At 40.3% G+C, this 18,059-nt stretch overlaps 1 protein-coding gene across 2 annotated transcripts in view; it reads left to right on the top strand.

The window, feature by feature from the left end:
* The first annotated feature begins 11,696 nt into the window (after window positions 1–11,696).
* PHACTR2 (phosphatase and actin regulator 2) overlaps window positions 11,697–18,059 on the top strand; it is a 131,824-nt gene continuing 125,461 nt past the window's right edge. Inside the window, exon 1 of one of the 2 annotated variants that reach the window (XM_060167708.1) lies at window positions 11,697–11,922. In XM_060167708.1, the coding sequence (XP_060023691.1) occupies window positions 11,877–11,922 (46 nt within the window). In that variant the 5' untranslated portion in view covers window positions 11,697–11,876. The remainder of the gene's footprint in view (window positions 11,923–18,059) is intronic. The other variant, XM_060167709.1, reaches the window with a different exon arrangement.

Below are 18,059 nucleotides of genomic sequence, written 5' to 3'. Positions count from 1 at the left end.
TTTTTCTTTCTTGCTGAGGAATATTCTGTAGAAGTTCCTTCAATGATTAACCACTTTTAGTGAGTGATTGTTTGATTTAGTGAATGATTGTTTGTTGGGGTATGGAATTCTAAGATATTTCTCCATAACACAAAGAAAATATAATTTATTGTCTTCTTGGATTTATTGTGATGCCTTGATGTGGCATCTCTCTTTTCTACCCACTGCTTTTTAAATTTTCTCTTTATTTTTGATATTCAGTGTCCCTAGGATATATCTAGGTATAGATTGATTTTTGTCCTTGGTGACACCTAGGATTGTTTTCATTCTACAACTGGAGGTCTAATTGAACATTTCAAATTTGAACTTCGAATTTTTTAACCCCAAACCCACTTCACTCACTGTTGTCTCAGATTTAATTAATGGCAACTCAGCCCTTCCAATTGCTCAGACAAAGTTTTGAAGTTGTCCTTGCTTTATCTCTTTTCTCCCATACTCCACATTCAATCCATGAAGAAATTTGGCTCTACCTTAAAAATGTACCCAGAATCCAAGTACATTTTCACCATTCCCACTGTTGCCAACCTGGTCTAAGCCCCTGTCGCTTCTTGCCTGGCGTATTCTTGTAGTCTCTCCTGGTCTCTCTGCTTCCAACCTTGTCTCTTCTATCCTCTACTCAGAAGCCGTAGTGATCTTAATATATAAGGCAGATCATGTCATTCCTTTGCTCAAAACTGTCATTGCTTCCTCATCTCACTTATAGTAAAAGCCAAAGTCTTTATGGTCAACTGCAAGGTCCTATATGGCTTACAATCCCCTTCTCACCTCCCCGTCCCTTACTGTCCTCCAACCACACTGGTCCCTTAGTGTTACTTGAACATACAGCATGCTCTTGTCTTCTGGCTTGGGGTGCCCTTTCTCCAGATAACCACATGGCTAACTCCATCATGTCCTTTGAGTCTGTGCTCAATGATTACCCTTTTGGTGAGGACTGCTGTGACCATCACATGCTAATCCATCGCTATTACCCTTCCCCATTTATTTCATAGCACTTTTCATCTTCTAAATTGCTGTAAAATTTACAGATTTATTATGTTCATTGCTTATTTTCTGTCCTTTCCTTAAAATGTAAGTTCTCTGAATGCATATATTTTTACTTTTTGTTTAATTCTATATCTTAAATACCTAGAACAGAGCCTGGTACAAAGGAGATGCATAATAAATATTTGTTGGATGACTAATGAACCAATAAATGAATTCTTATTTATATGGAACTATCATATGGATGGATAGATAGATAGATAGATCTTATGTATTTTCACAGAATAGGAATACACTACAATATAGTTACAACCCACATGCCCATTAACTGGTAAATAGATAAACAAACTTTGATATAGCCGTACAATGGAACCCTATTCAGAACAAAAGGGAACAGAATACCGATACATACAACAACATGGATGAATATCAAAAACATTAAGTGAAAAAAGCCAGATATAAAAAACTGCATATGCTGTTATTCCATTAATATGAAATTTTAGAAGAGTCTAAACTATGGAGATGGAAAGCTGGTCAGTAGTTGCCTGATGCCAGCGAGGAGGACCAGGATTAACTGCAGGACATGATGGAACTCTTCAGGATTCTCCAAGTTTTCTAAAACCTGACTGCAGAAGTGGTTGCACTACATATTTACTAAAACTCATTGAATTGTTTACTTAAAATGGGTAGAATTTAGGGTTTGTAAATTATTCCTCAAAAAGCTGTCAGCAATAAATAAAGAAATACAGTTAATACTAACTACATACTATCAGAATTTAATCTTTGATTTAGGAAGCCCTTCACAATCTTTTTTTTTTTTTTTTTTTTTTTGCGGTACGCGGGCCTCTCACTGTTGTGGCCTCTCCCATTGTGGAGCACAGGCTCCGGACACACAGGCTCAGCGGCCATGGCTCATGGGCCCAGCCACTCCGCAGCATGTGGAATCTTCCCAGACCGGGGCACGAACCTGTGTCCCCTGCATCGGACTCTCAACCACTGCGCCACCAGGGAAGCCCGCCCTTCACAAGCTTGAGTCATCTTCAGAATGAGTTGCTGACTCTGTATTGGAAAGATGTGGATTTAGCAATTCATAGAGTTCAGAGCCTTCCCTGTAGCAGCCCACTGTTCATCCTTAACTCTTGGTGGAACAAACCTCTATCATAGTACTCACTGTTATAGTCATTTACTTGTAAGCCAGAATAGCCACCCTCCACCATATATATATATATATATATATATATATATATATATAGTGAAGTCCTCTGGGGTACGGTCTGTACCTCACTTATCCTCACACTAGAGGTGTGAGGCGAGATCCTCAGTTAATTCTAGCTAAACGACTAGAGGATGATTATTATTAATAGAATGGCATATAAAAGGAAATTTACAGTCACTGACACAAATTGATATCATCTTGCTATGCAGTCCGCATTATATCACCAAAATCATACATTTATTCCTAGCTGGATGTTTTTCATCCATGCTGCAAGTTGCTATAATTAAGGAAATCATGTAAATGTGATTTATCACACAATACGTATTGAGTGCCCTCTATGTGCCAGACACTATGTTAGGTTCTAGGGATAGATACGACGGTTAATAAGACAACGATTTGAGGCTTCCCTGGTGGCGCAGTGGTTGAGAGTCCGCCTGCCGATGCAGGGGACGCGGGTTCGTGCCCCGGTCCAGGAAGATTCCACATGCCGCGGAGCGCCTGGGCCCGTGAGCCATGGCCGCTGAGCTTGCGCGTCCAGAACCTGTGCTCCGCAACGGGAGAGGCCACACAGTGAGAAGCCCATGTACTGCAAAAAAAAAAAAACAAAAAAACCCCAATGATTTGGACCTTATTTTAAGCAATTACTTTCTGTAAATTGGGCACTAATTATTAAAAATGTCTTGAAGGAATGTTCTCTATAGATTTCGGTTAGCAAATTAAAGATTCATTTTATAGCAGTTGTCAGAGTTTTCAATACTGTGGATGAGTAATTTGTTTTTCTTGTAAAACGAAGTGCAGCAAATTACACACTTTTTCTACTGGGGTGGGGGAAAGTTTCTGGAAAAGGAAATTCCAGCACCACCCCTCGAGGTCTTTATTTTCCAGAGTAAATCTTCTAACCATCCAGCTCAATCACTAAGTAAGCACACGTGTGAAACACCACGCCCTCTGCAGAGACTCACTCAGGGCAAAACAGGGGCAAGGTATTTTGTTAATCCTTTTAGCTTGAGCAAGCAGTAGAAGAAAAACTCAGGAAATAAATCGTATAAAAATATGAGAACAATAGGAAAGAAAAGCCTGTCTTACAGGTTTGTTTCCTGTTCTAATACTTCTGGAATGTGGTTTTCTCTCCTACTGATGCTGAATATAACTAGAATGTCTAAAGTTGTAATTCTTCCCTTAACCAAAGTTCTCCTTTGTCTGTTTATATTATCGTGTTAAAGCTAAAATCTCTCAGCATTTGTCAAAATAAAAGGCATAGGAAGCATTTGGTGGCAATTCCTGTAGAGTAACGTTTTAAAAAGTAAACACTGGTTGCATATACAGAATTCAACTGAAATCATAACATTCTATTTGCTTTTTAGTAGTTCTATGTTTCTAAATATGCTGACTTTCACAAAATGTAGCCAAGTTTTGGAGTAATGCAAAGATTTTAAAAACTGGCAGATAGTCTAGTAAAAACCTACTTAAAAACTTTTGCACACCAGCTTTTAGTTTCTGAGTTATATATTCTTGTATGTGATTATTAGAACCTCTTGTGTTAAAAATAGCCTTCTAATTTAAAAAATTGACCTTTAGCACCTCCACCAGAGAAAGGGAGAAAAGACAGTTTTCTGCTCTTTAATAAATCTGACAAGGGTAGGTAGAAGAAAATAAATGATTAAACTGATACTTTTAGATCATCTGTGAATTTCTCTTGTTTCTTCTGACCATTGTATCTAGAAAACCAATACACTTAAAAAAATCCTATTTGGAAAGTTACTAAGTTTTAATTACTAAGTTTCATTTCCTTTCCACTAGGAGAAGGTTTTCTATGACTGCAATTCCCATTACTCAGGCAAATGTCAGTAATTCACTAGATCTTCACGGCCAAGTCCAGGAATAAGGGTGCCAGTTAAGAGATCTTCATCTACCTGTACGTGGCCACCACCAGCCACTGTTGCTTCCTAGACCACCACTGCTCTGATCAACCATCTCATCTTCTGGTACTCTGCCTAACCCTTCTCTTCCTACCCCCTCACCCCCAAATGCTGGTGTTTCAAAATGCGGTCCTATGGGCTTCCCTGGTGGCGCAGTGGTTGAGAGTCCGCCTGCCAATGCAGGGGACACAGGTTCGTGCCCCGGTCCGGGAAGATCCCACGTGCCGCGGAGCGGCTGGGCCCGTGAGCCATGGCCGCTGAGCCTGCGCGTCCGGAGCCTGTGCTCCGCAATGGGAGAGGCCACAACAGTAAGAGGCCCGTGTACCGCAAAAAAAAAAAAAAAAAAAAAAATGCGGTCCTCGCAGAGCCAGCAGCAGCCAGGAAACCAGACACCTAGGATGAGTGTTCATGGTATCCGTGCTTTGAGGGAGGAAGATCTCACTCTTTCTCCTACTCCAAGCTGAGATTTGGCCACTAGAAAAGACTGTCAGTGATCTAAGTTACAGGACTTGGTAATGGTGACTGTACTCATTGTAAACCATCTCTCTAGTCACCAAATTGTATGCCTACAATTTGGACTTTGACCTGGTAGGAAAGGACCTTTCCACAAATAGATTGCTAGAGTTTAGGTTTATGTCTGCTTTTAACGTTTATCTAATGGAACTAGTGATTTCCACCCATAAAAAGTGCAAGTGTCACTTTGGGTACCCCAGATGGATGAATTTAATAACTCCTACAAGCCAGTGGAACCTGTGTTATAGGGTAAAATGCTTGAAAACCTCAAGAAGTACAACCTCTTTGTCAAAAGGCAAACCAGTTTCCGGGAGGGGAAATTCGCTCTAACTAATCCACCCAATTTAATTTCTTTCCGGAAGTAAAGGAATAAATCACAGAAGGTCTTTCAGGGGTTCAAAAATATTTAGACCGGGTAATGGAAAAAATCAGAAGATGCTGTCAGTCTATATATTTAGGAAGGTTTAACATCAACTGTTTCCCACAATCAGTCATGGTATGATTTGATGACAGCATATTAAAAGACATGAAAGTGGTGCTATGCTGAAGCCTGCTCATAGAGGCCCGTTGTTAAATTTCCAGAAACTTGGCAAACCAGTTGACATAAATTTTGCGAGCCAGCTGACCACTCATTGAATTGGTCGTTGTAGAAGTACTTATATCATAGAAAACAGCAAACACAAATCACACATCAGTCTTGTCCCCACCCCCAGATCAAACCAGTTGTTGAGCATTTACCAGGATATCACTGGATGAGAGATTGGTCTAGAGATACAGACTGAAGAACAGGACCAATGCTGAAGAGTTATAAATAGATCATTTCCTCAAAGTTAGATGTTGGCACTAATCTTCTTTAGCAATTTTATAAATTCTCTGGAAAGAGGTAACACAGAGAAACATCCATTTTTTTCAGATGACATTAAACATTCCCACCTTTAAACTATAAACTTGAGGGGTTAACATGCAGAGAGCTCTTAGTAAAACTGTGAGTTGGCTGAATAATAGCAGATGAGCTGTAATGAGGCAAGAAAAGGGCAATTTGGGGGGAAATTATCTTTTTTTTAAATAAATTTGTTTATTTATATTTGGTTGTGCTGGGTATTCGTCAGTGTGTGCAGGCTTTCTTTAGTTGAGGCGAGCGGGGGCTACTTTTCATTGTGGTGCGCGTGTTTCTCATTGTGGTGGCTTCTCTTGCTGTGGAGCACAGGCTCTAGGCGCATGGGCTTCAGTAGTTGTGGTGCGTGGGCTCAGTAGTTGTGGCACGTGGGCTCAGTAGTTGTGGCACATGGGCTTAGTTGCTGCGCGGCATGTGGGATCTTCCCGGACCAGGGCTTGAACCCGTGTCCCCTGCATTGGCAGGCGGACTCTCAACCACTGCGCCACCAGGGAAGCCCCTGGCGGGGGGGAAATTATTTTAACATACGCTTGTTAGATGATAAATTCTAACCTTTATGTTATGACCTATAAATGGAATTTAGGGATTTCTGTAGACTTTTTCTATGTTCATTAATATAATTTGTTAGCTGTGATGAAAAGGCTGTTAAAACACCAATCCTCATCGGAAGCACTGGAAACAAAATAGAATAAACTGTGCCACCCTTATAATGGAACTTTAATGCCCACTTCCTGCAGTTTTGGTTGACATGCTTCAAGGATAATGTAATGGAACTGGAAAAATTTCAGAGGAAAGTGTGTAACCTGATCGGGGGATGATAAGAATCCCAGATGAGGCTAAGATTATATTAACTAGCAAATCATGAAAGGTTTTGTATAAGGTAAATATAGATGGATTTAGTAAATCCTGAAAGACTAGAGCTATAGAGTACCCCTTTGATGTTTGAAATATGAATTTGCAGAAGAAATAAAAAGAAACACATTATTGTTTCTCAAGTAAAAGAAGTATTGATAGCAAAAATGACATTGTACGTCAAAGTTTAGCTTTTGTTAATTTCAAAGAAAATCATTGTATTTACGTATTCTGATGTGCAAAATTTATGGTATATTTCCTCTAATCAATGACCTCCCTTATCCATCAGGCTCTATCAATGGAAAGAAGAGTGAAAATTTCCTCCTCTCAGTTTAGATTGAGAGAACACTCTACTTGGTCTTTTTTTTTTTTTTTGGTTGTTGTTTTAAGACAATTTAAAGGAAGAAATAGAAGAGCCCTTATAATTGTTTACTCTCACTGCTGAACCCCCCAGGTGGAATGTGTTCCCAAACACAGCAGCTTTCCACTTTAAAAGGAAATTTAGTTAGGATTAATTTCATTGTCCTAATTAGAACTCATATCTTGGTTAATCCTCACTTTTGTTAAAAAATATCAGGGTTTCTTTGTGGAGGTGATCCTCCGGCTCTGCAGCACCAGCTCGGATAGACTGAGGTCTCTGTGGCTTTGGTGACCCTGCTTAAGCATTCCCACCCTGTCCCAGCTCTGCTCTCCGCATACCTCCCACTGCAACCCCCATCACCTGACCTCAGGGCCTGGGGAGGGGGCAGTGCCCCAAGGCCAGGGGCTTTTGCTCAGCAGAGATGTCAGGCTTCCTGGGGGCATCAGTTTTGTTTGTTTGTTTGTTTGTTTTTCATCTTTATTGGAGTATAATTGCTTTACAATGGTGTGTGAGTTTCTGCTTTATTAACAAAGTGAATCAGTTATACATATACATATGTTCCATAAAAAGAAACGAAATTGAGTTATTTGTAGTGAGGTGGATGGACCTAGAGTCTGTCATACAGAGTGAAGTAAGTCAGAAAGAGAAAGACAAATACCGTATGGTAACACATATATATGGAATCTAAGAAAAAAAAATGTCATGAAGAACCTACCGGTAAGACGGGAATAAAGACACAGACCTACTAGAGAATGGACTTGAGGATATGGGGAGGGGGAAGGGTAAGCTGTGACAAAGCGAGAGAGTGGCATGGACATATATACACTACCAAACGTAAAATAGATAGCTGGGGGCATCAGTTTTTGAACTCTGCCGGGGTTCAGATGACCTGGGACCAGGTGTCACCTAGAGATGCACCTCAACCTGTGCCTCAGGAAGGGCTAGGGATTTTGTAATTGTATTAACTTTACTCATTTAACTTGCTTGAGAAACTAACCAATTTTTACTTTGTGTCCAGAATGATGTGTGTAGGAGAGTGAGCCGTAATGCTCCCAAAGTGCCTTGCTTTTCTCTGATATAAATATATTTATAAAGACCTGGTCCAGGGGCTTCCCTGGTGGCATATTGGTTGAGAATCTGCTTGCCAATGCAGGGGACACGGGTTCGAGCCCTGGTCTGGGAAGATCCCACATACCGCGGAGCAACTGGTCCCATGAGCCACAACTACTGAGCCTGCGCGTCTGGAGCCTGTGCTCCGCAACAAGAGAGGCCGCCATAGTGAGAGGCCTGCGCACTGGGATGAAGAGTGGCCCCTGCTCGCCGCAACTAGAGAAAGCCCCCGCACAGAAATGAAACCCAACACAGCCAAAAATAAATATAAATAAATAAATTTATAAAAAAAAAAGACCTGGTCCGGTGGATTCCTGCGTGTGTTTGCCACAGCAAGGTTTTAGGGACTTGGCTTGTATGTAGTGGGGATACAGTCTGAAAATGGGTTCCCTTCCTGTGAAGATGGGAAAGGAGCTTGAGGTGGAGCTCTGAGCAGCGGGGTTAAGCCAAACCCCTGAAGTGGCCATTTCCTCGTCACCCCACTCCTCTCAGGTCCTTAGAAGGACGTCCAGTTTTCCAAAGCCCTATGCCTCCAAGCCTGGTCTCATTTGAGTCCCTGCGAGGCTCATGTGTGTACCCCATTAACACCCCAGTGATCTGAAGATTCTATGTAATTGTTTTATGTATACATGTGAATACATAGATACCAACATTTTAAATAATTTGATAAGGTCTTTGTAGCCACTCAAAATAAAAAATCAGTGTTTCTTAAGAGTGAATTAGTCAAAAGGAAGTAGATAGTTGATCACACTATCCTAGGGAAAAAGTTTTCCCCACAGTAGAGGGTGGACTATTTGGGTGTGAAAAAAAGAGGGCAACTTAAATGATGAAACAGACAAGCAAATGTCTTTCAAAAAACAAAGCAAAGCTCTATGTGATCTTTTTTTTTTTAACATCTTTATTGGAGTATAAGTGCTTTACAATGGTGTGTTAGTTTCTGCTTTATAACAAAGTGAATCAGCTATACGTATATATATGTCCCCGTATCTCCTCCCTCTTGCGTCTCCCTCCCACCCTCCCTATCCCACCCCTCTAGGTGGTCACAAAGCACCGAGCTGATCTCCCTGTGCCATGCAGCTGCTTCCCACTAGCCATCTATTTTACATTTGGTAGTGTATATATGTCCATGCCACTCTCTCACTTCGTCCCAGCTTACCCTTCCCCCTCCCCGTGTCCTCAAGTCCATTCTCTACATTTGCATCTTCATTCCTGTCCTGCGCCTAGGTTCTTCAGAACCTTCTTTTTTTTAGATTCCATATGTATGTGTTAGCATACGGTATTTGTTTTTCTCTTTCTGACTTACTTCACTCTGTATGACAGACTCTAGGTCCATCCACCTCACTACAGATAACTCAATTTCGTTTCTTTTTATGGCTGAGTAATATTCCATTGTATATATGTACCACATCTTTTTAAAAAATTAATTTATTTAATTTATTTATTTTTGGCTGCATTGGGTCTTTGTTGCTGCGCCTGGGCTTGCTCTAGTTGTGACGAGTAGGGGCTACTCTTCGTTGCGGTGCGCGGGCCTCTCATTGCGGTGGCTTCTCTTGTTGTGGAGCACAGGCTCTAGGTGCGCAGGCTTCAGTAGTTGCGGCATGCAGGCTCAGTAGTTGTGGCTGAAGGGTTCTAGAGCACAGGCACAGTAGTTGTGGCGCACGGGCTTAGTTGCTCCGAGGCATGTAGGATCTTCCCGGACCAGGGATCCTGCATTGGCAGGCGGAGTCTTAACCACTGCGCCACCAGGGAAGCCCTGTACCACATCTTGTTTATCTATTTCTCCATTGATGGACATTTAGGTTGCTTCCATGTCCTGGCTATTGTAAATAGTGCTGCAGTGAATATTGGGGTGCATGTATCTTTTCGAATTATGGTTTTCTCTGGATATATGCCCAGGACTGGGATTGCAGGATCATATGGTAGCTCTATTTTTAGTTTTTTAAAGAACCTCCATACCGTTCTCCTACTGGCTGCACCAATTTACATTCCCATCAACCGTGTAGGAGGGTTTCCTTTTCTCCACACCCTCTCAAGCACTTATTGTTTGTAGATTTTTTGATGATGGCCATTCTGACCGGTGTGAGGTGATACCTCATTGTAGTTTTGATTTGCATTTCTCTAATGATTATATACTATATAGATTTTTAATAGTTCAGAGTTGAATGTCTAGGATAACCTAAAAAGTGAAAGCTGTGGCAAGTGAGCATAGTTTTTTTAAAAATATACTGTTGGGGACGGATAAATTGGGAGATCGGGATTGACACATACACACTATTATATATAAAATAGATAACAAATGGGGACCTACTGTATAGCACAGGAAACTCTACTCAATACTAATGACCAATATGGGAAAAGAATCTAAGAAAGAGTGGATATATGCATATGTATAACTGATTCACTTTGCTGTACAGCAAAAACTAACACAACATTGTAAATCAACTATACTCCAATAAAAATAAATTTAAAAATTAAAAAATACTCTTTTTTGGGAATGCCCTGGCGGCCAGTGGTTAGGACTTGGTGCTCTCGCTGCCGGGGCCCTGGGTTCGATCCCATAAGCCTAATGGCCTGGCCAGAAACAAAAAAATACACTTAAAAAAAAATTTTTTTTTTTTTTTTTAAGAAGATGTTGGGGGTAAGAGTTTCGTAATTTATTTTTGCTGTGTTGGGTCTTTGTTTCCGTGCGAGGGCTTTCTCTAGTTGTGGCAAGCGGGGGCCTCTCACTATCGCGGCCTCTCTTGTAGCGGAGCACAGGCTCCAGACGCGCAGGCTCAGTAGTTGTGGCTTACGGGCCTAGTTGCTCCGCAGCATGTGGGATCCTCCCACACCAGGGCTCGAACCCGTGTCCCCTGTATTAGCAGGCAGATTCTCAACCACTGCGCCACCAGGGAAGCCCCCGCAAAAAACTTTTTAATGAAACATTTACATTCAGAAAAATGCACAAATCATAGTATACAATTCAATGAATTTTCTTAAAGTGAGCCACATTTATGTAACCACCATCCAGTCTAACGCCATATCTATCTCCATCTATCGATCTATCTATAGAGTGATCGACAGATAGATGGAGATAGATATGGCATCTAGATTTCTCATCAACAGTATTTGTATTCATATTTTTAAGGAGTTTGCAGTTGAGATTTAATTACAGTAGGATTTAATTTAACTTTTATGGAATGTTAGCTTCTAAAATAAATTACTGTTGTTTTCACCTTTTGTATATTTTAAACACCTTATCACGCAGTTTGATAGTCTCACAGTGATTCTTCCGAATATAGGAGAGGTGAATTTCCCAGAGTCTAGGTGGTAGAGAGCAAGGTGTATACTTTGTTGATCTCACACATAGATCCATCATTCAGATTTATTGTTCAACCTGATTGAGGCCACTGATACTGCTTTTTAAAATTCCACTTGTTAAAAGGAAGATAATTTTTAAAAGGAAAAAAAAATACACACATATCAGCAAACAATGTGAGGAAGGAACTAGCTTTAACGAAACAAATTTTCTTAAATTAAGTACCGTGACTAAGTACTTTAATTCCTTTTCTTCCAGCCTTAAAGGATCATTTGACAGGGAACCTTTTAAATTAAACGGGAGTCACCAGTACTCTCTGCTACCCTGGGGGGTCGCGGGTCTCACAGCCCCCGCAGGCGCCGCTGGACCAGCCCGGGCCTCTCCCCTCCTCACTTCCTCGCCCCCCTCATTGCACCTCCCCCGTCGCCCACTCCCCCTCTCTCCTCCCCCGTGACCCTTGACCCCAGCTAATCTGCATAGAGGAATGACAGGCATCCGCTGGGCAGGATCCGCCGCGCCGGCTGCGGCCGGCCGGGCTGGGAGACCCGCGAAGGGGAGAAGGTGAGGGGACCCGGTGGGCAGCTCCGCACGGACCGGGAAATGAACGCTTGGGAATCTGTCTGCGAGCGGACCCATGATCCAAGGACCAAAAGAGCCGCGTGATCGCCCGACCTGGCCCTGCGACCCGAGACATGGGCCAGACCTCGGTCTCCACGCTGTCCCCGCAGCCCAGCAGCGGTGAGTCCGGGGCGCACGCTATGCGCTCCCGCCCCGCGGGTGCTGGGCTGGCTCGGGGCAGCCTGGGCGGTCGAGGGCTCCGCGGCGAGCCGGGCTCTGCCCGAACCCGCCAAGTCCCTCCGAGAAACCCGAGAGGTAGCGCTCCCCCAGACTCTTTGTCGTGGAAAAGTGGAATGCCTTTTGGGATCCAGCCGATTTTACCTTAAAGGCACAGGCTCCATTTTCTCTCCGAGATGCCTCGCTTTCGTGTTTCTCTGAATCTCTTCTGAGCCTGAAATTTACGAGAAACGCCATTGGCGTATTGCTTTGTTTTAAAAACGCGAAACTTAAAGAGCAAGATAAACTCGCCAACAGGTTTTTCTGTATTTACACTTGGCTTCCGAACAGACTAGAACTGAATTCTTTCAAGCTTGTCAACTGATTTATGGTTTGTGTTTCGGAGTAGAAGTGCTGTTTGCCTTCTTTTATCCTGGCAGAACGCTGAATACTTAATAACCAAGAGAAAAAAGCTTAATTGTTTCAAATGATACTTGTTTATTAGACACAAGCTATAAAATTTGGGGAAACGTTTCATGAACCCGGTTATTCAGGGCTAAAGATCATTTGATGGAAACGCGTGTAATGTTTCTGAGCTGTACTGCCCTGTTTTAAGTCTCTTTTTAACATTTTCTTTAAAAAAAAAAAAAGGAAGGAAGGTACATCTGGCGTTTCTCCAGTAGTGTAGGGATAAACAACTTTTTGGTGGCGATACTTGTGATTGGATAATGAAACATACTTAAAAGATACTATTTTGATATGTTTTTCCATCAAGAATTAAAAAACAAAACTTCAAAGGGGGCATTTACGTTATTCCTTGAGATATTTGATACACTCTTCAAATTGTGTAAACATCAACAGGATCTTGCTGAAAGGAAATGACAGGGCAGAGATGAAGAGTTCTTTTTTTTGTTGTTGTTGTTTTAATCAGCTCCAGGATGTCTCTAACTAGATAGCATTCTACCATTCCAGCCTCCCCCAGCATGGGTTTGTTTATATTGTAGAGCTTCACTCCCTGAAATATCATAAGCTTTGCTCCGGCTTATGTTAATGCCTCAGGAGAACCAGCCGTCTGCAAAGGAGAGGAATCAGAATCCAAAAAAGATCACACCTTCCCTTACTGTCATTGACAAGGTTGTACAGCGCTGCTGCCGAACAGAAGAGACTTAATGTTGATAGCTTTTTGGGAATTTGAGGGGGAGTGTTGATTAGGATCTTAATTTTAGTAAACTATTTTGTGCAATTAAGGCTTACTTTCCTTTGTCTTACTTTAAAGCAGTGTGACTTCTTTCATTTCAAGGAAGAGTTAGATTTTTAAATTTCGGCGCTGGCAAAGCATAGAGTTAGATCAGTACTCCAATACAACAGGTATAAAGTACTGCCCTGAATTTAGTTCTTTAGCCACAAAGTATTGTTAGGGTTAATATTAGAAAAGTGGATTTTGCATTTATAAAAATCAAAGAATGTTACATAAATGATGCCTAAGAAGCAAAGTAGAATCCTAAAATGTGACCTTCCTTCCTAACCCAGTACAGCAAAAAATACCCAGATTGCTGTAATTCCTAGTATGTAATTCCTAATACAATGACTAATCATGTCAAGAGATTGGGCAGTTTATTTATAAGTAATTTAAACAAAAGGTTATGCTTGACCATGAAAGATATTTCAGAGAAATCTCTCATGGAATGGTGTTATACTTAAATTACAGGTCCTCCGTTTAGTTGATTAAAAGTTTGTGTATCTTGGAGTGACCAATTCAGACATCATGAGTAGAGGGGTTTTTTGGTTTTGTTTTGTTGGTTAAGGGATGATAGTTGCTATGACTGAAGTTTTTTAATGTTAAGAGCGGAGCAGTTTTCTCATGATATCCATTTATATCCTCTAAGTGTATTACTATCACTCCATTTCCCTGAAGTTTTGCCTTTAGATTCCAAATGAAAATGAAAAAACAACAAAAACAGAACATTTGGTTGCCATATCTTAAGTTTTATGTTCATGTTGGTGTTCTTCTCTGAGTCTGAGAATGTCAAACCCTCTACCCTTCCATGTATTTTGTTCACTCCTCATTAGCTGTTTGCCACAGGCTTCACAAGTGGTGTGAAGATCTTTGTTCTGTGTGATCTCAGGCATCTATAGTTGTTTAAGTCTAGAGTGGCTGCTAGGAATTACAGTGGCGAAGAGGATTCCCGTCGTAAATGCTTAACGGGGAAAATCTGTTTGAGTCTAAGGAGTCAATAGCACAGAGTCTGATAGTTTATACTTGTTACTCAGTTTGGGCTTTTGTAAAAATCAGCACTATAGGCCACAAGTTAGCTTGCTTTTCTTTCTTGATTTCAGGCTCTTTTGAGCCTTTCAGCTTAGGGCTGCATCTAGGTTCTAAGAAGACCAAGTAATAATGATTTCTGAAAACGTGCAGTTAGAGTCATTCTTTCTTTTTTTTTTTTTTTTTGCGGTACGTGGGCCTCTCACTGTTGTGGCCTCTCCCGTGGCGGAGCACAGGCTCCGGACGCGCAGGCTCAGCGGCCATGGCTCACGGGCCCAGGCGCTCCGCGGCATGTGGGATCTTCCTGGACCAGGGCACGAACCCATGTGCCCTGCATCGGCAGGCGGACTCTCAACCACTGCGCCACCAGGGAAGCCCATTATTTCTATTTTTTAAAACAGCTTCATTGACATATAATTAACATACCATAAAATTCACCCATCGAAAGTGTACAATTCGTTGTTTTTCAGTACATTCATTGTGTTCTGCAGCCATCGATCCTTGTTCCCATCCTTCTCAACCCCCGACTCCTAGCCCTAATTAACCACTAATCCACTTTCTGCTTCTGTAGGTTTGCTTATTCTGAAGAATTTGTATAAGTGGGATCATACAACACAACACGCCTTTTGTGACTGGCCTCTTTCACCTAGCATAATGTTTTCAAGGGTCATCCATGTTGTAGCATGTATCAGTACTTCATTTCTTATTATTGCCAAATAATATCCCACTGTATTAATATACCACATTTTATTTATCCATCCATCAGTTGATGGACATTTGGGTTATTTTTACCTCTTGACTCTCTGAACGGTGCTGCCATGAACTTCAGGTAAAAGTTTTTGTGAACATATGTTTTTATTTCTCTTGGGTATATATCTAGGAGTGGAATTGCTGGGTCATATGGTAACTCTATCTTTGTTATGTTATATTTTAAGGAACTGCCAGTTTTCCAAAGCGGCTGTACCATTTTACATTGCCTCCAGCAGTATATGAAGGTTCCAATTTCTCCACAGCCTCTTCAACACTTGTTACTGTCTTTTGATTATGGCTAATCTAGTAAGTGTGAAGTTGTATTTCATTGTGGTTTTGATTTGCATTTCCCTGATTACTTATGACATTGAGCATCTTTTCGTGTGCTTATTGGCCATTTGTATATCTTCTTTGGAGAAGTGTCTATTCAGATCCTTTGCTTAATTTTAATTGGGTGATTTGACCTGCTATTATTGAGTTATAAGAGTTCTTTGTATACTGGATACAAGTCCCTTATCAGATATATGATTTGCAAATACTTTCTCCCATTTTCAGAGTTGTGTTTTCACTTTCTTGATACTATGATTTGCAACTGAAATTTTTTATTGTGTTCAGTTTATCTATTTTGTTGTTGTTGTTTGCACTTTTGGTCTCCTATCTAGGAAACCATAAACTAACCACTGTCAAGATTTACACATATGTTTCCTTCTAAGAGTTTTATAATTTTAGCTCTTACATTTAGGTCTGTGATACATTTTTTAATATTTATGTGTAGTGTGGTGTAGGGCTCCAGTTTCATTCTTTTGCATGTGGATATCCAATTGTCCAGGACCATTTTTCGAAAAGGTGATTCTTTCCCTGTTGAATTGTCTCGGTACCCTTGTCAAAAATCAGATGACCATATATGTCAAATTTATTCCTGAACTCTCAGTTCTATCCCATTGATGTATATGTCTACTAACATGCTACACTGTCAAGATTACTGTAGCTTTGTACTAAGTTTTGAAATAGAAAAGTGTGAGTCTTCTCACTTTGTTCTTTTCCAAGATTCTTTTGGCTATTCTGGTCCCCTTGCATTTTCGAATGAATTTTATAATCAGCTTGTCAATGTCTGCAAAAAATCCAGCTGAGACGTTGATAGGGATTGTGTTGAACTTGTAGATCAATTTGAATAATATTGCTCTCTTAACAATATGAAGTGTTTCAACCCGTAAAGACAAGAAATGGAAATGTACAATGTCTTTCCATTTATTTAGATGTTCTTTGATTTTTTTCCACAATGTTTTTTAGTTTTCAGTGTATGTCTTGTTAAATTTATCAGTATTTTTATCATTTTTATGCTATTTTAAATGAAATTGCACTCATTTCATTTTCAGAATGTGGCTTGCTAGTGTATAGAATATAGAAAATTGATTTTTATATATTGATCTTGTACCCTGTAAATTTAGTGAACTCATTTTTTTAGTCCTAATAATTTTTCAGTGGATTCCTTGGTATTTCTGTATACAAGATCACATTATGTACAAGATTTATATGCAAGGTCATGTGCAAACAGAGATACTTTTACTTCGTCTTTTCCGTCTGAATGTCTTTTATTTCTTTTCCCTGTCTAGTTGCCTTCACTTATTATGCAGTATAATGTTAAAGAGAAGAGGCAAGAGTGAACATTCTTGTCTTGTTCCTGATCTAAGGAGGAAAGCAATCAGTCTTTCAGAATTAAATGTCATGTTAGCTGTGGTTTTTTCATAGATGCCCTTTATCAAAAAGTTCCCTTCTATTCTTAGTTTGTGAGCATCTTTATCATGCAACTGTTAGATTTTGTCCAAGCCTTTTTCTTTTTGCCCCTGTTGAGATGATCATATGGTTTTTGTCCTTCATTGTATTAATTATGGCATATTACATTAATTTCAGATGTTAAACCAACCTTGCATTCCTGCGACAAAGATTACTTGGATATGATATATAATCTTTTTTATATGTTGCTGGTTTTGATTTCCTCGTATTTTATTGAGGATTAGATTTATTATTTCTAAGCACAGGCTAAACAGGTATGTCCCCAAAGAGGGGGGTTTCAGTACCCTCTGACCTCATTCCTTAGAGGGGTTGAGACTTCTGGCGTTCTCATTGCCAAGTACTGGGCATGACAGATTGGGTACAAAAAGTTTGTTGAGAATATGAATGAGTCAACAAATATTCTCAATGCAGTCTGACTACTTTAAGTTAATGATTATATGAATGCGAATTTTGTATTATTTTCATTCTTTTTAACTTCAAGAATTGCATGCTACGCTGGCTCTGTTGTCTGTCGGGTGGTATTTGAATCTAGTGACTATTTTTTTCAGTCTTCAGCCCCACCCCATGTTCACTGTGCCACAGAGCAGCTCTTGGCTGTTTTGCATGAGCCCTTGAGTTGAAAGGGCAGACAAAGCCACTCTTCTCATTTTTAGAAGACAAGGGAACAAGTGAATAAAGTATGCAGGATCACACCTAGGCCATGATAGAATCTATATCTGTCTGTGTTTCTGGGTTTCCATATTTTGGTCAGTGCCTTATTTCTGCCCTGCCCAGGATATTCATCCATTTCCTTGTAAAGCCAGTATTAAAAGAAATCGTAAAACAAAAACGGATAGTTCATTTTTCTTAATGCAAATAACATGCATATGATCAAAAGTCAAACTTTACAAGACAGTTCAGGATAAAAGTGAATTTTATTCCCTCCCAGACCCCTAGTCCCTCCCTTTTAAATTATAACGCGGCATGAACAGCTTTTTTTCATTACAGTCTTCACGTATGTGTCTTTATCAAAATACAAGCAAGACGTAATATGCTTGCTGCTCCCGAGTTTGAGTTTTTCGTATGATATAAACTTGAAAATATTTCATATTGATGTTTTTAATCTAGAAACAGTATTATAATATGTGGATATCTCATAATTTCCTTTAAAAGAACTCTATTGTGTTTTTATATTTTGTTTGTATTTTTATATTGTTTCTGGGTTCTTTTGTGTGTGTGCTATTATGAACAAAGCTGAAATGAACATCCTTATCTAAACATCTCACGCTACCTGTACCAGTAAAATCCTAGGGAT

Source organism: Lagenorhynchus albirostris, chromosome 12, assembly GCF_949774975.1.
Source record: "Lagenorhynchus albirostris chromosome 12, mLagAlb1.1, whole genome shotgun sequence".
NCBI classification, from domain to species: Eukaryota; Metazoa; Chordata; class Mammalia; order Artiodactyla; family Delphinidae; genus Lagenorhynchus; species Lagenorhynchus albirostris.
The sequence above is the reverse complement of the archived record's forward strand: the minus strand, read 5'-3'. Positions and strand labels throughout refer to the sequence as shown.